Source organism: Culex pipiens, chromosome 2 (assembly GCF_016801865.2).
Source record: "Culex pipiens pallens isolate TS chromosome 2, TS_CPP_V2, whole genome shotgun sequence".
NCBI classification, from domain to species: Eukaryota; Metazoa; Arthropoda; class Insecta; order Diptera; family Culicidae; genus Culex; species Culex pipiens.
Window position 1 is genome coordinate 11,220,402 of NC_068938.1, and position 20,151 is coordinate 11,240,552.

Consider the following 20,151-nt stretch of genomic DNA (forward strand, 5'->3'; position numbering starts at 1 on the left):
CCCTGTTCTAGTATGCGGTGTGCCGTGTCTTGTGTGTGCGACGCGACGCATTCTGTCAGTCTTTTGCGAGCAGTGTTCCTAACTGGGTGGCGTCGCGAGTTCGAGTCCCGTTCGGGGTGTTGTCTTTGGCAAATTAGCCAAGAGTCGCAAATTTTAGGACAATATCAATTTTGCAATACACGCAATTGGTGAGGCTGGCTGATATTAAGAGTGGGTGTGTGTGTGCGTGCGGAAACGAACAACAACTAGAAGGAAGAAGGCAAAATTCTCTGAATCATCTGGGACTCTGTTGTCTGTCGTCGGTCTGGGATTCTTTTTCATGGGGCAAAAAGAACAGTTCAAGCGAAGGATTTGTTTTGACAGCTGTACTCCAAGTGTGACATTTTGCTGTTTTCCTGTGTCGTTACTCGTAAAAATAATTAAATTATACGTGCGAGACTCGCGTCTGGGCTAAAAATATCGTAATTTTTGCCTTTCATGTGCAGTTATTTGATTCTGGGTCGCGAAGAAGAAAAATCATTCCATGTCTTGTTTTTCTCGTAATTATTTGAATCAGTGCAGTAATGAGTGTTCAAAAACTCTTTAGCGAAACAAAGAAGACTCTTGAGCAAACAATCAGTGCCAGGCTGGAATTCAATGTCAAAATTGAAAGGATTAATCGCTTTTTGTGCAAATTTTTTCACACTTCTTCTGTGTACCCTCGCGCAGTGTGATGGTATTTGTGTGTTTTTTTTTATTGGCCCGCGACTATAACATGGATGATATTCTCGATAGAGAGTTCTTCATCTTCTTCATCGCATTACTAGCTGGTCTGACTGACTCTGTCTCTGCCTTGTTGTTGTTGTTGTAGCACGATGATCTCATTCAGTCGCGCGGATCGCCCCCGACAAAACGGCTCTCTCGCTCTCTCTCAAATTTGGTGTTTGTATGAGCGGATTTGCTCTTGTTTGCGGTTTTCACGCCATACAGAGGCGAATTCGTTCTTGTTGGTAAACTGTAAATGCGAGGCTGTGTGAGTGGTTCAGCGGGCTCTGGAGAAGGCACGGTGGGTTTTTTGGAAGTTAATTCATTAAGTAAACATAATTTTAATCATTTAATTAAGTTTTTGTTATTATTTTGATCTTCCTAGGGATGGAATATTCGCAAAAAAAATCATTTTCACTTGCGAACTTTTTTCACCCGCGAAAGAGAGAGGAGGCAAATCACGCAAAAGAAAATCACTCCCGAAATACTTCAAAAAAATCAATCTGCTGATGATTTTTGGTTAATTTCCTTGTCAGCACCACTTAATAATATTTATTTTACTTCGTTTTTACACATTGCCCATCTACAAACAATGACAGGTCATTTTTCAACGTGTGACGTTACACTTGCAAGTGTGGTAGTAAAAAAAATGTTCCGCCGAATAATTAAGATGATGATTTTTTTTAGATTCTTTTTACCGATTTTTCGTGCGCGAGAGAGGAGAGCCAAGCTCGCTTCGGATTTTTTCTCTTGATGAACGTTCAAGAATTTTCTTTTAATGATGATTTTATCATCGCTGGATCTTTCAATAAGTACATAACATAGCGCACCAGTTATTCTCGTCTCTGCAATCAAAGCTCAACTTTATAACTTGTCGATTTGGAAACAAAAATTTGAAAATTTCCGATGAAATTATGTCGTTGAAGGCTAACGGACGATTGAAAACCCAAATGCAAACCCAGTGCCTGTCTTTAGGAAAAGTAAAAAAAATCTAGAGTTTTTTTTGAAAAGGTCCTATAAAAATAAGAATTCTCAAAGCTTTTTCATAGGTCCTAAACTGGGTGCTGAATAGTGGTTCGCAAAACGGCCTCAATTTTGAACTGTCAAAGTGGAACCAATTTACTGTTCGCCAAAAGTAGAGAGTATTGTTATCGATAATTAATTTTTTTCTGCAAGAATAAAAAATGTGAGGCTTTTGGATCCTGGAGTTGCAGTCAATAAATCTTAAGAAAACTGAAGGAGCGATCGTCATTTTTTATAATCATAAATGGAAGTTAATTATGGAGTGGATGCGGTTGTATCTATCCAGAAGCTGTCTTTATAGTTTCAATCCATTTGAAAACCTATTAATTTAATGACATTTTTCTCTGTTTGTTGGATCAGCCTCACAAGAACAAGCGATGTTTTATCGCTGGCCCAGGAAGAGCTGCAGGATTCCAAAATCAGCCAGGGAATTTATCTGCGACATCGCAGAATGACACTCTCGCCGCAGTTCTTCGTCACCCGTAAAAAAGAAAAACCTCTTCTAACCGATCGAAACTTGAAAACACACACAATTTTCCAGCAAAAAATGTCAAAAATTAGACAAAATAAAACACATACTACTGATTATAAAACAGCTCATTTACCAATAATAAAAAAGTCATGCTTGTGCTTGAACAGCCTCCTACTTTGTAGATGTAAACAAAGTGGGATCATTCGAAAATCACGTTACGCATTCTCTCTATTCATCACCCAGGTCCTAAAACATAAAAAAACTTAGAATGTTATGCCTCTAACATGCCTCTAACACTGAAAACTACAATAGGCTCAATAACTAAAAAATAGTTAAAATCATCCATAATAAAGTTCTGTTGTAGAATAGAAGTTGATCAGAATTATCTTTTGAAAACTGTAAGAAAAAAATGGTATTTTTCTTTTTGAGTAATTGAAATAAAATTAAATTATTTGAATTTTATATTATCAGAAAACCTATTAAATTTTGATAAGCTATAATTTTTTTCCCAAATTTTCAACCTTTTATTTTTTTTAAATGCTGGTCCTCCCCGTTTTTTTATTCTTGAGTCGAAAGACGGCCTCATTATTTTCTTGCCAGAATTGTAGTATTTTTTGCTTCTCATTTTCTGAAACAAATATTCGATGATGAAACGATTAGAATATTAAAATGTTTTTTTCTGCAATAATTTATATTATTTTTCTATTGTGTTTTTAGTAGATGGCCCAACATAATTTATTTATATTTTTGAAAAAAAAAAATGTATTGAAAAAAATTGTTTAATTTCAAATTAAAATTCAATTTTATTTATTGAACTCTCTCTTCTTAATATTTAAAATTTTTACAAAAAAAATAATAAATAAAAAATAAATCTTTCAAAGACACTAAAAACACGTTGCAAATTCAAACATGAATTGAATCTAGGTTACTTTTAAACAAACTATATCTTGATGAAAAGTTAGAATTGATAGAATGACTAAATTGATGTCAATTACTACAACCCCTTTACGAAACATTTTAAACGTTTTTTATGGTTGAGTGTATAAAGGTTTTCCATTTTTCTTATTCCTGTAATTAATAGTGTCAAATGCCAATGAAAATTATATTTCAAAATTTGTACCCACACCTTCAAAATTTATCCAAAAATCAAGGGGAAAAATTATTAAAGCATAAGCATAAGCATAGGTGCCCACCCGCAGTTGCTACTCCGTTATTGACCAGGACCTCCAGAAGTTACATCCACGAGCCGTGGAAGATAAGTGGGTGCTATCTTTCCTCGCTTCGCAACTTCTCAAAGGCCCCTATCATGCTGATCAATACCGGCGCCGGCCACGACCAGTGGTAGGGTCACGGGGAAGTGGATGGGAATGTTAGTCCGATACTTGAGTGATAGAGACCGCCCAATCGACTGCTTCTCCGACAAAGTATCACATGAGTTTTGAGGGGGTTAGTAGATGGGTATGAGGTCAGGATTCACGAGTGGCAGTGATGTGACCATGAGCATTTTGTTTATCGGTTGAAATTTTAAATCTTAGGCAGCCGGCTGCGGAAAGATAAATAATTGATTATTTAAAAAGTTTGTTTTAATCGAACGCGTGCCAACCGAGCGGTAGTGCTATGGGCTGGACTTATCAGTATATTTTTACTGTTGGTACAATTAAGATAACGCGAGCAAATGTCAAAAATAGTAGATGAGTTAATACTAAAGCTGCCAGTTGGAATAAATTATTACGATCAACGAATATAAACGAAAAGAAAACAGGACACCACGTAACCGATTGTAATGAAATTAAAACAATAACTTAAACGAACTTAACCGGCGACGTGCCTTCCTATCAACGATGATAAAAGAAGGACTTATAAATTTAAAATATAAAAAGACTCCAAAAAATACGTTGCATAGTAACCGCGAAGTCCCGCTACTCACAATCGAATCCGAAAGATAGCTATCTAGAATTTTAAATATAGTATTAATTCGACCGCGATCCTCCAGAAATTCTTCGTCGGCGTGCCTTCCGATCAACGGTGATGTAAGAAGGGCTTTATTCATTAAAATGATTTTATACCATAAGCCTTAAAACATATTCGTCGGCGTGCCTTCCGATCATCGATGATATAGAAAGGACTTAATCCAGCAATACGACTTGCTTGTCTCGAAAAAAAAAGAATTCGGATCGTTTCTATCGAAAACTATGTAAAGAGAACAAAAATAAACTCATTGGCCAACGAACGCGCGAACTAAAAATAAAGAAAAAAGAAGAAGAAGAAGACCAATCACCCCATGCACACAAACAGCGACACAAAAGAGATGAAAACAACACGAATCAGAAGAAATCCAATCACCCCATGTACACAAATAGCGACACAAAAGAGATGGAAAATAACACGAAAAAACAGGACTGCGCGTCCACACAGGCACCGCACTACTGATGCCATTATTTAATTATAATGACCAATCCCCCCATGCACTCGAACAGCGACATAAAAGAGACGGAAAATAACACGAAAAAACAGGACTGCGCGTCCACACAGGCACCGCACTACTGATGCCATTATTTAATTATAATGACCAATCACCCCATGCACTCGAACAGCGACATAAAAGAGACGGAAAATAACACGAAAAAACAGGACTGAGCGTCCACACAGGCACCGCACTACTGATGCCATTATTTAATTATAATGACCAATCCCCCCATGCACTCGAACAGCGACACAAAAGAGACGGAAAATAACACGAAAAAACAGGACTGCGCGTCCACACAGGCACCGCACTACTGATGCCATTATTTAATTATAATGACCAATCACCCCATGCACTCGAACAGCGACATAAAAGAGACGGAAAATAACACGAAAAAACAGGACTGCGCGTCCACACAGGCACCGCACTACTCAAAATCAAGGGGAAAAATTATTGAGGAAAAATATCCATGGGACCATCCATAAACCACGTGGACACTTTAGGGGGGGGGGGGGGGGGGGGTATGGCGATTGTCCACGCTCCATATAAAAAAGTTTTTTTTATATGGACAATTGTCCACGAGGGGGGGGGGGGGGGGTTGAGATTCCCGAAAAAGTGTCCACGTGGTTTGTGGATGGTCCCCATTGGAAAAACTTGCATTGTGTAACGTTTATTTTGAAATTAATAATCACATAAAAGCTTTGTAAACTAAAATAAGTGAGACCACAGAATGGAACTAGTTTACGTTCTTTGATATTTTTTTCATATATTCATTGATATCTGAAAAAATAGTAACATAAGTATAATAATGTATGAATCATTATGTGATGCTTCAACTTTAAATTTTCGTAAATCAGGCTTAAGTTTTTTTTCCTTCCTAACAAAAGAACGGTTTATGGTTTAAAATTCTCATTGATTAGTAACATTATGTTGCTGAGAAATTATTAGCACCAATTTTTGTCGGATTTACTTCACCATTTTGCAAGAAAGGCTCTATTTCACTTCTTGGTGATAGTTAATCGGGTTTTTTATCTCCATCCTCCTTCAACCTCGAAAAGGGTCGATGTACCAAACATTTAAAATAAATAATTACTGGAACAATTTTCCAATGAAAGGGGATTTTGTGTATACCTTTTCTATAACCAAAGAAAATATTTTGCATCATTAGTTCGTCCATGAGACATTGTTGCCAATTTTTCAAAAATATCATGATTTTTTGGAAACGTGCACAAGGTTCATTTTTGAATGTAAAATCAAATAATTACTAAGCATAAATTTTGATATCGTGTACTATTTTCATGTTAGAGACATTTAAAATTATGTTTTTTTTGTCCAAAACATGTTTTTTAATTGTAGAAGTCATGACCAAGCTTGACCAGCTCTGAGTTTTTTTTTCGAAAATATCAGAAAATTTGCTTCAAAAAAATTAAGTTTTTTATGCCTCACTGAAATTGCGTCGATATTTAAGTGACAATAACTCCTCAAAGTTATCCGTTCTTTCCAAAAAGAAAATATTTCAAATTTTTTAAATCAATCCTTACATTTGAAGCGGGCTTAAAACGCTTATTTTTGACCCTATCAAATGTCAAATGTTTTTAAATCTTGTTGGACGACTTTAAATTTGCTTATAAAAATTACTAAACATCAAACCCACCGTGCTTCCTCCCCATCGTTCAATGCATCGGATTTTCCTATATTTCACGGAGCTGAGGTGTAACTTACTCATCATAAGCTCAAGAGAGAGAGGCGCCACACCATCACAGACACCAAATTGCCTGAAACCCCGTCAGAGCCGGAGTCACAGAGCCAGTCAGTGAAGAAGCTTCCAGCTCAGAGCAGCTCATGTTCAACGAGACTCGAGAGCCACGAAGTAAGGGCAGGGCGTTCTCTTCAAGTAGTGTCGTCGCGGTTTTACGGTGTTATTTCTGGACTCGTCGAGGTCGTGTGACACCCGAGCTCGTTATCGCACGCGTTATCGTGTCCTCGACATACACACAAAAGTGACTTTTATTGATCACTTATCAGTACGCAAAAAAAACTCGAGGAAGAATCGAAAATGTTCGTGTGATAGCCCGGGTGTGCGTCTTGATCGGCTGATGTTCTTGCTAAATTGAGAGTGTCGTGAAGGATTCGTTATCAACAAATATTTACACTCGGAATCGCTATCGTGAGCCCTCGCCAGTGAGTGAGTCAGTTCAAGTGTTCAACGCTGGCGATGTAGTTGTTTCACGGTGTGCAGAATTGTTCATGTTTTTGTGATTCTTCTTCCATTCTCCGATTCCGAGTTCTGATTTTTTTTCTGTGTGTGTGTTTTTGTGTGTTCATTGCTCAGGTGGTGCTGAAAAGGCTGTGAGAGCAGTTAGTGGTGTACACAATCGGTGTGTAGTGTAGCGGATTTTGTAATTATTATTTTTATGGGAAAAGAAGCAACTGCAACAGCAGCAGCATCAGCAACATCAAGCAAAGCAGAGTGGATTAAATGAGTCTGGTGGGACGGGGAAGCAGAGTGGTGCTTGTTGGATGCAGAATCAGAATCTAGTGCGCGATAAATGAACAGGAATATGAAACGACAGCTGGAAAAGTTTAAGGAGGAGATCAAATCGAATCTGACGAGGTAAGAGACTTTATACAGCATGATTTCATATTACTCAAATCAACACTTGTCCAACCGAGTGCATTATGTGGGCGTACTTAAAACAAACCTTTACAGTCTGTGCTGCCCTTTAACCACAAGTTCATCGAGATCTGTTTCGCTTCATGGCCAGTGGTTTTAACTACTAGGTAGTTGTGCTGCACAACTAGGTTTGCAGTGAACCTTAAACAGGCGAACTAGTTTCAGAACGTGTTTCCCCGAAATTTTAATGCGTTTTTGTTTTGGTGTTGTGGTTTCGCTCTGTGAGTAGCTTTGTTTTGATTACCTCACACGCACTTAAGTTTTCGTTTTGTGCAGTTGACGACACTGGTTTATGGGTTTCATGAGATTTGTTGATGTTTATGCAGGCTAACTTGCTAACATCCCGTTGAGGTTTTTTTTTGTAAATATGTATATAAGTTGGATTTTTAATAAGAGTGATCGTGCCTAAACCATAATAATAAAATAACATATTTTATTCTGAATTCTCCTTCCAAAGCTTTTCGTCAATCTTTGAATTAAGTGAAATCCTTTAATAAACATTTTTGTATAATATTCAGTGCAAACCTTGAAATACTGTGCAGACTTTTTCAGTTAGAATTGCCACATTTTTTTCGTTCAAAGATATTTATATCGTTTACCTGATACAACCATCTGCCTAGAGTTTTTTTTAAACGTTCAATAACAAAATTTTATTTGATTTTTTTTGTGTTTCTGTAACCACTTTGAGCCAAACAAAAATAAAATTTTGTTTATCGGATCTTTTCGTTATAAAATTTCGAATTTCAAAGCGTGTTTCACTTTAAAACTGATAGCGACAGTTTGAAAAATTAATCTATAATTCTTCCGGGCTAAGTTAAACTACACAGAAAAAAAAAATCCTGTAAATTTACATCATTTATGATGTACCAAAAGTGCACGTCATTAATGATGCTAATTTACATGAACTTCATCGGAAATTTAAATGCCATCCGATGTAAACGTACCGAACAAAACTGTCACGAAAACATGTAAATTTCCGATGAAATCTACGTAAATTTACCCAATCCAAAAAATTTTTTTGCTCCGTTGAATCTAGAATCTGATGTAATTTTTATTAGCATTGGGATGTGTTTTGCCTCGGCTGCACCGTTAAAATCCATGCTATTAGCTTTGTATTGAATAAATAAAGCATGTATTTGAAATGCAGCATGACAAAACATAAAAATAATGCATATAAAAACTCATCAAAATCTAAATTCAACGGAGTAAAGATAAAAGAGCTGTGGAGATAATCAAGATTTACCTAAACAAATTTGCGACTCAAATTTGACTTATGATCAAGGATGTTTAATTTAACAAATTGCACTAATTCTCTTGTATTCTTGATTTTTTGTCGAAGAACGTATTATAATAAATAAAATCCCATCGTACTCCTTTTTTCACGCGATTGGTAGTGCTGGTCGGTTGCTGCCAATTCCTCCGCCGCGATTGCATGTGACTGCTGGTTGCTTCCCAGGCAGGGTGGCATTCCAGGGCCCCATCCGTTTGGTGAATGGTTCTGGTACTTTCCGATCGGTCCGGGACATGGTTCGACAGTTTGCCGATTGATGGTTCTGCGAAGGTGGAATTGCCGAAAAGGACGATGTTTTGGGTTGGTGAAATGTTGCTTAGATTGCTTCCCGCGGCCTGTTTCATGTGGCTTTGGTAGGATGACTGAAGCAGATCCGAGCAGATCTGAGATGCCTACGCGTCTAACATTGAGGCATGTGGCCTCAAACTTTCTTCCAACGGTGGTGGATGATCGCGCGAGTTCATCAAACTACCGTAGTCTACGGATCTGGCCGGTCCAATTTCTCAGATCTGGACGATGTGTTGATGATTGGCTAGCCCGCTCGGCGGGGGACCTGCTATGGAGATTTGATGACGTTCTACCCATTTGACGACGGATTCGGCCGGGCTGAAATTGCTGTTGCAAGTGTCGCAGCATGTGGCCACTGCTATTCGTGTCGTTGTGCTGCTCGATGCTTTGGAGCTGATCGGCGATGATACGTCAGTTCCACAGTAACCTGGTGCCTTCGACGCACCCACCTGAGAGGAGAAACAAAAAAAAACGTTCAACTCGTGAACTTCTCCCTAACCACTAACTAATCCTACCTGCAGCGGTTCGTCCTTGAGCACAAACGGCAACGCAATGTGATCCACCGGGTCCGGTTACGTGTCCATGACCCCGACCTTCTCCGTCCACGCCGCCGACTTGCGACGCTTGATAGTGGTGGTGCCCTGCGGATGCTGCTGCTAAAGAGGAAGAAGCAAACGAAGTTGGTATTCCGCTGTCGATTAGACCGGCGCTGCTGCTGGTGTCGATATTGTTACTGCCGCGTAAGAAGTGGGCGCGTTATGAAGTACTTACGAAACTGTAATATTGGCGCGAGCTGGAGGTTGTCCGATTTTGGTGATTTATCTGCTTGAGACGGATCCGATATGGGCCCGTGGAGTTGGTGCTGAAGGCTGAACCACATCGGCCTTCGACACCGGGGTATCTAAAGAAGCTTGCTTGTTGGGCGCTGGAATAGGTGATGTTGAGACTGAAGGCGCAGCTGAGACCATCGTAGAAGATCCTGGGGAAGATTACGTTGGCTGGGTGTAGCTGGCCGTTGGCGTGGCCGATGAAGAAGAGACGTATTGTAAGTGACCAACTTGGCAAACATTCCATCGGCTGCAGTTGGGTTGGGTTGCACCACTTTTGTTAGAGTTGGCCAATCATTGAATCGTGCTGGTGTCGGCAATTAACGCAGGCGTGGTGGAAGTTTTGGCCACCGAACTCTAAAACCGAATCTCGTCTAAGGAGCCGCCGCAACTGGCGTTGGCACAGGCACCGATCCAAACGCCGCATAGTCGGCAAAGTCATTTCCACCGGCAGCTGGTTTGCTCACCAGCGACGCCCCAAACACCTCCAAAACCTAACTTCTGCTTCGGCACTTCAGCAGCAGCAAGTTCGTCCGCGGTAGGTGGATTAAAATTGTCCAGTTGGCCGAGGCTGCCAACCGACTGCGGGCTGGGACACATTTTGAACAGATTGTACGCGGTCCTCGTCGCGTCGTGCGTCACGAGCATCTCCCCGGCGTAGGTGTTTCGGTGAGTTGCTGCTGCCGACAGCTGAGCTCGATTTGCAAAAGCTGATGGCGTCTGAAGCGTGCGAGTGGGCAAAATGGAAAGATGATTGTCTCGTAGCTGACTCTTGGAGTAGTATCTGAAGGAATGGAGGGAAATAAGGAAGGTTACATTATAAGTAACTTTTATGAAAAAAAAGTTTGAGTATTTCTGTCAACTTACCGGTTAGCTGACGGTCCAATCGCGGAAACTGATTGAACCCGAGGTGCTGCGGTCATCGATACTACAAGCAGTCGCAGTTGCAGCTTCCGTCGGACCACCATTTGGACACCACCCAGTGGGAGTGGGTTTGCGCAGGAGGATAAACCCCAACTCCTTCCCCCACGACAGGTCCGCGAACCAATTCCGACCATCCGCGTTGACCCAGCGAACCAGTTCCGACCGTCCGCGGCGAATTCCGTGATCACTTACGAAGTTCTGTTGAAAGAAAGCGTGTTTTCATTTTCCGACCAATTTGAAATGTCAAAACAAAGGATTATTTTTCTCTTCCGTCTGGGATTGCACCTTCCGGATTGTCCGGAAGAGACAAAAACAGAGAGAAAACTAATTCCTCCAACATATTTTGCAACGTCCGAACAATTTTTTTGGCCATCCGAATTGTCCGGACGTTGCAAAATATGTTGGAGAAGGAAGTTTTTTGCCTCTTCCGGACAACCCGGAAGGTGCAAATCCAGACGGAGGAGAAATATAATCCGCAAGGTGCATAACTGTATTTGCCCCTTTGAGACCACCCAGAACTAGATCCGGAAAGTTTGAAATGCAATTTTACAAGAACTTACCTGTATCTAACTGAACTCAGCAGCAAAACTTGCGGAAAACTAAAACGTCATTAAAAATGACAAGTTCGGCTTTTGAACTGCCGTTTGAGTAAACAATCCACTCAAAATCAAGTTTAGAAAACCACTCATTTTCAGTTCGAGATCCGAACTTGATTTTGGGTGGAATCGAACTTGATTATGAGTATCTCCAGCCGACCGTGGCCCACCCTTTCATCCAAGACAACAACCGTACTTGCGAGGAACACGTTTCGGGAAGAATACTGAGTAAATAAGGAGTTTAGTATATTTCAATGAGCATTTTTTCCATAACGTGTATTTTTGGCCAGATTTTCTGGGTTTCTGTCAACGTAACTTTGTTTTTTTTTGTTTTTCGTCATCTCGTCTGTTCTCACCCGCTTTGTTCAACGTTTTTATTGTTAAAATAAGTTGATGGTGTTTAAAAAGAATTTTCCTTCATTTTCCGCGGACTAGCACCGATCGTGATTCTGCGGATCATTGGTATGTTGATAGCAAGGGTTGGTCCACTTCCGAAACCCTGTGGATGCGCGAGTTCATCTGTTTCAGCCCGACGATGGAAGCACCGCTTGCCGCTTCCATCAATGGCAGATCAAATGAACTAGCTGCATTAGCGAGGACACCAGTCCGGTCCGGTCAGGTACGGTGAGTTTTCTTGGCTGGTCGTTTTGCACGAGGACAAGGATAGTCCGCGGGTTGAACGTTTACGAGTGCGGAGATTCGTTAATCGGGACGAACGCTGACGATTGCATTTTGCATGGCCGCTGGAAGCAGAGTACGCAGCATATCGGGACAACCGGAACGACTGTTCCCCACGACAAGTTGAACAAGGAATCGTTCAACCTGATCATCCTCGAACAGTGATTTAACCTGTTTGAAAACATCCAGCAAGCTGGCGCTCCCCTGAAGATCACCAAGTTTGTCGGCGCCAATTATTTTGCCTCCGGCTGAGACAAAACACATTCGGCTCCCACGACAAGTTCGACACGACAAGTCCCCATCGAAAGATCTGCATCGGAACCCGTTTCAAACTTGAGCCCAGCCGGACTTTCTTCTGTTTACCGTGCCAGAACCCATTTTAAAAATTTACCTGTTTTGATTCTTGAAGATTATGACGCCGGTATTATCCCCGCTCATAACGTCTTGCGTCAAATCTCTTCTCGAAATCTCCACCGTCAAGTAATGCCAAAGACGATTTTTGATTGTCCCCGAATGGTCTTCCAACGTAAACAAACTTTTGCTTGCTTGTAATTGAATTGAAACAATCAATCGACCAAACTGCACAACAATGAAGTGGTTTGTTTTTGCAAGCTGTCATTTGCCACAACATACCTTTTTTGAAATTTACAGTTTTTCAATATTTGCATGGACTAATTTTACATTGAATTCGTCTTTTACATGCGTTTCATTCATTCAAAGTTGTTGCTTTTCCCAAACAAAAAGTTGATTACATAGAATTTCGTCGTTACATCGGATTTCAATTTACATGATGGTCCTTTAAATTGTTTTTAGCACTTTGCATCAGATTTCGATGTTACATGAAAGGGGTTTACGTAAGATTCATGGTTTACATGTCGTTTAAATTTACACTTTTTTTTCTGTGTAATCTATGTATATTGTTTATCTAGTGAAGCAGAAATGCATAAAAATTCAAATAACACCATTTTAAAACACAACTTTGCTCATTACTTTGAGAAAAGTGCATTTCGGGTTTTTTCCGATTGCTTTGCTTGATTTTTTGACAATTTTACAATTTTTATTTGCATTGGTTTTGACTCTTTTAGCTCATTCACTTTGGTCTTTTGGTACAAATATATCCAGAGTTTTGCCTTCCTCGCCTTACTGAGGAAACTCACTCGAAAAATGAACTTATTTGTTTTTTTTTATTGAAAATTAAAAAGGCTTTACGTAATATGTTTTCGCCTCTGGATGGAGGGGTTTTTCTGTTATACACACTTTTCTTATTTGAACTTAAGCAGCTTGCTCCAGAACAATAGTTCTGGCAGCCTGAACTGCGCTTTTTTGGAATTTCTTCTTGATATGTTTCATGATAGCTAGCACGATCTGCAAAGCCACTATTATTAGTATTATTGTTATCTTCACGCCAGACTGCTCTAGCGCCTCCGTGTGGACCTCCTGATTTTCTATTACGGTGACCTGCTGGTCACCTATTTATTTAACTTATTAGTTTGACCTCGTAGACCCACCTTTACGTATACATATCGACTCAGAATCATGTTCTGAGCAAATGTCTGTGTGGATGTGTGAAGATGGTACTTTAAGTACTTCAAAAGTTATGCTTAAAAAACGATTTTGGCGAATGTCCGGAAAATTTAAAAAGTGTGATTTTTGCTAGAAAACCTATCATGTTATACATTTTCAGAAAGGTAGGGGAAAGTGGGGCAAGTGTAACAAGCTAAGGAAATGATCGTTGTAACCCATTAAAAACGTTAAAAATCTGTCGGATTTTATAATAATCATCTTATTCCAGGTCTTGACTAAGACTTTGATAGCACAAGTTTTCAAAAAATCCTGTTTTTAATGCAAAAAAAATGATTTTAATTTTTTTTATTTTCCGTATGTTCTACTCAACTAGTGGGGCAAGACGAACAACCCGTTGGGGCAAGAGGAACAATGCATGAAAAAAACATGTTAATTTGCTGACAATTGAACTGTTATCACTCAGATACATCAGATTAGGATGTATTTGAAACGTTTCTTTCATTTTTAGAATAAAGAATATTATTTTACTAAAAATTTGATCGTTTTTACCTGGGTGCAGAATAGTTGTCCGCAAAGCGGCCTCAATTTAGAACTGTCAAAGCGGAACCAATCTACTGTTTGAAAAATGATGCCAAGAAGAGGCAAGTATTGTAATCGATCTATAGTTTATTTTGTCAGGAATAAAAAAGTCGAGGGCGTCGAGCTTTTGAGTCAGTCTTAAGAAAAGAGATGAAATCGAGATAATTCGTCGCTAACATTTCCATTAGACCTATGTCTCACTCAAAACCTATGTTTACGAATTGTTTACGACGAATTATCAGTAACTGTGCATGGCACCTGCCAAATAACATTGAATAATCTTACTCCTTTACTATCACTGTGCTTCAAAGATACATAATCTCGTAATTTCCATCCGGTTGCTCTTCTGATTCACAAAATTCCCCCACTTCTGAAGCAATATTTCATCACGTTGAAAACAAAGAAGGACTCTTTCCACCGCCCATCGTTTAGTCTACGAACAAAAAAAGCACGAAGAACTTAATTTTTCAGCGAAAACTTCAAAATCATTAGATCCAAAATGTTTCAAAAAGAGTCACTTCAGCAGCAAAAAATATGCCACGCTTTTGCTTGAACAAAGCCTTCTACTTTGTTTATGTTTACAGCTCTAGTGCAGTTGTATTAGTGAGGAGCAGTGGGTATCATTCGGAAATCACGTTACGCATTCTGTATTTTCAGCACCCAGGTTTTTACGAAAAAGATTATTAATTAGATGAAAAAAAGGAAATTTTCATAATATCACTATATTTTGCATGGACATTTTTTTAAACAATTGTTTATCAGTTATTAAGTACGTTTATGTATTTATTTCCCAATAAAATATGTTGTTGCAGCAATTCGTATTTTTTCCATACTAAAAATCCATATGGTACACTTGCCCCACCTGAACAAATTTTTTTAAAAGCTCTCAACAAATATAACCAAAAGTTAAATCATACTTTATAATAGGTGCAAGTCATTGGTAGGGACACTACTGATCTAGGAAAAATTGCATTTTGATAAAATGAGCCTTAAAACTAACCCAAAGTCTTATTTTGTACTTTCCAAATATTATAAGAAAATAAAGGTTTGTAAAAAAACTTCATTAAATCTTATGCTCCGTGGCGTTTACGTCGTTTTGGCGGTTATGTGGTAGTAGAATCAGCTAATTGCATTGCTAGCAACATTTCCTCATACTGGAAATAATCAAAATTGTAAAAATTACGGCCGTACGAGCGATTGTTCCTCTTGCCCCATATGGTCGTCTTGCCCCACCTTCCCCTATTACAAATACCTTTCCAATGAGTCCAAAACATTGAAGATCTGACGACCCTATCAAAAGTTATTAGCACTTAAGTGTTATTTATACACTTTTTGGAGGCCGGATCTCAGATATTTCAATTATAATGATGTCCTGGTCCATCATGCTACCTGTCGTTAGTTAGATAGTCGAAAGACCTTTCAAATGAGCCTTAAACATCAAGGATCTGACAACCCTATCAAAAGTTATTAGCACTTTAGTGTTATTCATACACTTTTTGGAGACCGGGTTTCAGATATTGTGATAGAAATATTGCCTGAATCTTCCAAGCGAACTATCGTTGAATAGGTTTTTTATCAGACCTTGCCGATGAGCCAGAAATATTTAAGGTCTGTGAACCCTATCAAAAGAAATGAGTAATAAAGTTGATTTGTTAAACATGTTGCTATTTTTATTGAAGGTATTGACTTTATGAATGTGAGGAAGGCACCAACCACCTAAAGGTGGATTAAGTAATGTTTTTTTAAGGTTTCTTAAGCTATTGTGTCATTTATTTATAGGACCCATTCAAACAAAAAAATACTCTAGGTATGTTAAATTTAATTGAATACAGAGCTTTTTAGGCGATTGTACTTTTTGTTTAAGAAACTTAATATAAACAAATATCTAAAAAACTGAAACTTAAACTGATAACTGATAAACAATAACATAATTTGAGAATTTTCAAATTCAGATTATTCTATTATTTGCCAAAAAAAGCTTTCAATCATCAAACAATTGTGCAAATTAAATATTGTTTTTATTTTTTCTAAAGATTTTCTAAAGGTATAATAAATAAAATAATGCCTTGAGTCAGAAGTATTCAAAAACATCCAAAAAGCAAAAAACTGTTTATTGAACTTATTTAGGTTTATGAAATTTTAAAAGTTTTATCCTTGGGTCTAATTGGGATCCCTTTTGATTTCTAATGATGACATTATTAAAAGAAGTCTAGACAGTTTACAAATGGTTGTATAAGTAATTTAATTTTGAATTGTTATCCATATGATTTTTTTTTCAATTTAAAAAAAGCCTACGGGTGATTTGCTGATTCACTAAATTAAGGTTAAATATATGATATGATATATGATGTTGTAATCAAAATTACTTTTTTCTTGTGACCACTTTAAACACTCTACATAAAAAAATGTTGGGATAGTCGGTAGAATGGAATAGGCAGTTTGATTTACATTTACGACGGTACGACCCCTTCATTTTTGAACATGCAAAAAAAGAGGTGTTTTTCAATAATTTGCAGCCTGAAACGGTGATGAGATAGAAATTTGGTGCCAAAGGGACTTTTATGTAAAATTAGACGCCCGATTTGATGGCGTACTCAGAATTCCGAAAAAACGTATTTTTCATCGAAAAAAACACTAAAAAAGTTTTAAAAATTCTCCCATTTTCCGTTAGGATTCGTTTCTGGTGTCGTTTTTAATGTTTTATTAATTTTTCTTGAGCAACTTTTAGAGGGTGCTAGAGATTGTAATGTTACAAAATGACGAAGCTAGAGGTATTTGGAAGTTTTAAAATTCAAACTGTACAGATACGGATGTTGACACTGTTTCAGATGCAAACACCATTCACCATTCAACGAAATTTATTGGGGATCGTTTTAAAGAACGCATGATTAAAAAAAATCCTATTCGAAACGAAATCTTTTTTGAGTGATAAAATCGGACTGACAAAATTAAAATTATAAATAATATCCTTTTCGGGTAATTCGGCAATCAAGTTATTTCCTCGCAGATTATTAAAATAATATATGATGAGGATAAATAAAATAAATCATTCCATGGAATGATGAGCTCCCACACCGATCAAAAGCACACCCCATTCCAGCGCTGCTTCTGACTCGATCCACTTGCTCGTACCGAATCGCACCACATTATCCAAATAAATCGCGTATCGATTGGTTCTGCGTCCAATTAAATTTTCCACCACCAACAGCCAGCCAGCAGTCGATTTCTGATCGCGATTTTCTCACATAATCTCCCCGTTTTGCGTACCATCAAAAATCAAGAGGAAAAAACGGTCCACATTCAAACGGAAGCACCGCCACGCAGCGCAGCCAGCGGGGTGGAAAATTGGAGAAGAGCTCTTCATTATCGCTTTTCAGCGCGGCGCGCTCTTCTCTAACGATCTGCTTCTCCGGCAATTTTCACGTCATGCCCCGCGGAAAATTCCGTGGACCTCTCCGCCCGACCGGGGCTGATGTAATATTCATTACGGGGTGGTTTGTTTTCCACTTTGCTCTTCAGCCACCTAGTTTTTTTGTTGTTGTTGCCTGCTTAATGTTGCATCTTTTGATATGCTCGTGAGGAATACTCTCAGACGGGTTCACATAGTAGTGTGATAATTGGTATCTTATTGTATTTTTAGAAATGTTTAACTAAGATATACCAAAGCTATTCAGATTTTTTTATGCGAGCCTTCTGTTCTCTATTATTATTTGTTAGAAATTTTAAGACCGGTGCAATTTTTTTCTCGAATCCCATCCAGTCAGGATACCCAGTCAGTAATTTTACTTTACCCAAAGGATTTTGGCTTTTCCAAGCCAGGAATCGAACCCATCACCTTCCGCTTACAATGCCAAACCCGTAACTTCACGGCCACAGTAGATCGAACCGATTTCGTTTCTGAGATTCACAGTAAAAAAATCATATATTACATCTGGGAAGGGGTACATTATGTCAGAAAAAATGTCTAATTTTACTTCTGAAAATGTGTGATTTTACCACTTTTCTGGTGTAATGCCACTTTTTCAGTCTAAATTAAAATCACAAAATCAAAGAGGTAATATTCAACCTTCCAAAATTACACCTTCCAAATTTACACTTTTTTTTTGTCTACTTCCTCACAAAGAATTCGAATCGATGAAAATGATTTTTTCCAAGCGTCACCTAATTAGCCTGTAATTTTCAACTGATGATATCTCGGAAAGAATTTGTCCGGTTTTCTATGTTAAAAATGAAACTTTAGTGAATCTTCTGATATTTTCATAGAAAAAATTTAAAAAAAATATCAAGCTTTACTTTTCAAAATATCTATTAAATGATATTTTTTCTCATCTTATAGTTTAAACCAAATTATACATTTTTTGAAATATTTTTATTGAAAAGATCAGAAAATTTTCTAAAAGTTTCCTTATGCAAGATTGATATACAGACTGTAGCTGGGACTTCGGGTATCCGGATAACTTGCAGCATTGAAAAATCTCTTAGAAAATGAACTAGCACATACATTCCAGCTTTGTCTCACGACTGTTGGGGGACATTAACACGAAACAACATAGTTTTACAGGTTTTCAAAAGACCTTTAATTTTGTATCACATGATTTATGGCCGAATACTATTATCCGAAAACCTATCCGATCCGTTACATTTTTATTCTTAAATTTATTTCGTGTTCCTAAAATATTCTTATCCAAATAATTATCAGTTCTGATACGATTTTCGTACATCTCTTTTCTTTTGGTTTGATTTAAAAGATGATATCTGATTTTATATAGTTTTTTAACAATTATCCGATTATCTGAAGTCTCAGCTCTAATTCCGACCAATAGTTTCCGAGACATCGTCAATATAAAATAGCAGGCTAATTAGGTAACACTTAGATAAAATCATTTTCATCAATTCGAATGTTTTATGAGACAGTATATTTACAAAGTTCTAAGGCCGTTGCAAATATTTTTTGAAGTTTATGTACCTCGGCTCGGCTCTGATCAAAGTCAAAGGGGAGGGGGGGGGGGCAAAATATAAAAAAATATAAAAAATGAAATAACAAGCCTAGGTTTCAACATTTGGATGAAAAAAGTGTTTAAAAATGCATATTATAGGCGTAAAGCTGCTTTCCAATCATTAGTTTTGAAAATATCAAGGTATCGACGGAATTTTTTTTCGCATAAAAAAACTTTTTGTGGGACTGTACATTGGTATTTCATGAAAATATTAAATATTTGAAACGGTCTAAAATGAAAATTAAAAAAAAAACGAAATCGCAGAGAATAACTCTTCTATCCATTTATGTCTCAAAACTTAAAACCAAACTATTATTTTATATTATAAAAAGTCTTTCTATGTTATGCTTTGAATACTAGCTCAGGCCGAAACGTTGTCGGGAGTTGTGTCGATTTGGCTGTATTTTCCCGTTCACTATCTATTGACAATGCACTTCTTTGTGTGTTTTGCTTACTTACTTATATTTAATTAAACTTTTGATGTGATCACAATTCCTAAAGTATTGTTATTGTTTTTTTTTCAAACAATTTACAAAATTTTTTCGATCAGGTCTGTGATAAATGATTTGCTTTGAAATTTCTCACGAATTATTTTTTTTTATTCATTTTTCTGATGTTCCTAAATATATTTCCGTAACAAATGTTCTTTCTACTTTAAACCTTGAAAAAACGAATTTTAGGAAAGCAATAATCAATTAGGAATCAAATTCCTTAATTTTCTTGAAAGAGCTATTTCAATTCAAATGATTCGATATAAATAAAATGCCTGTCAAGATTCAAATCAAATCGAAGAATGTTGATTCAAATTTTAGATTAAAGCTAATCTTGACCGTGCAGACACAAGCCAAACATAAAGCTCGAAATAGCTAGGTTGTCGCCGATATGAAAAAAAAAAACTTGTTTCGATTGAAAGTGTCTTAGTTTTTTCGCACTTTAGAGTATAGAACAGAAAATAAAAATAAAATGTCTTTTTTTAGAATGCCAAAAATAAATTGGTATCGCCAAAATAATAATAAGTTGAATAGTACACTATATACTTGTTTGTCCTGTTAAACAGTTTTCCTAGCATG

At 37.6% G+C, this 20,151-nt stretch overlaps 2 protein-coding genes and 1 long non-coding RNA gene across 5 annotated transcripts in view; 1 reads left to right on the top strand and 2 right to left on the bottom strand.

Annotated features, from left to right (window-relative positions):
• Positions 1-40: 40 nt before the first annotated feature.
• LOC120424983 (uncharacterized) overlaps positions 41-20,151 on the top strand; it is a 60,922-nt gene continuing 40,811 nt past the window's right edge. The window contains exons 1-2 of one of the 3 annotated variants that reach the window (XM_052707393.1): positions 41-188; positions 7,036-7,317. In XM_052707393.1, coding sequence (XP_052563353.1) covers positions 7,253-7,317 — 65 coding nt within the window. In that variant the 5' untranslated portion in view covers positions 41-188; positions 7,036-7,252. Of the gene's footprint in view, positions 189-6,784; positions 6,935-7,035; positions 7,318-20,151 lie in introns of those variants that run through there. The other 2 variants (XM_039589351.2, XM_039589352.2) reach the window with 2 other exon arrangements.
• LOC120424986 (uncharacterized) lies at positions 8,649-9,683 on the bottom strand. The gene is made up of 2 exons (XR_005606452.2): positions 9,472-9,683; positions 8,649-9,405 (listed from the first exon to the last, which is right to left on the bottom strand). It is a non-coding gene; the product is annotated as an uncharacterized LOC120424986 (long non-coding RNA).
• LOC120424985 (uncharacterized) lies at positions 9,718-11,097 on the bottom strand. The gene is made up of 2 exons (XM_039589355.2): positions 10,651-11,097; positions 9,718-10,567 (listed from the first exon to the last, which is right to left on the bottom strand). The coding sequence occupies exons 1-2, from the start codon at positions 10,839-10,841 to the stop codon at positions 10,222-10,224; spliced, it is 537 nt and encodes a 178-aa protein (XP_039445289.1). The 5' UTR covers positions 10,842-11,097; the 3' UTR covers positions 9,718-10,221.

Coding starts and splice junctions, on each gene's coding strand:
- LOC120424985 (XM_039589355.2), bottom strand. CDS start 10,841: ATGGTCGGAATTGGTTCGCGGACCTGTCGTGGGGGAAGGAGTTGGGGT. Junction 10,568..10,650: donor ATTGGACCGTCAGCTAACCG/GTAAGTTGACAG, acceptor CCATTCCTTCAG/ATACTACTCCAAGAGTCAGC.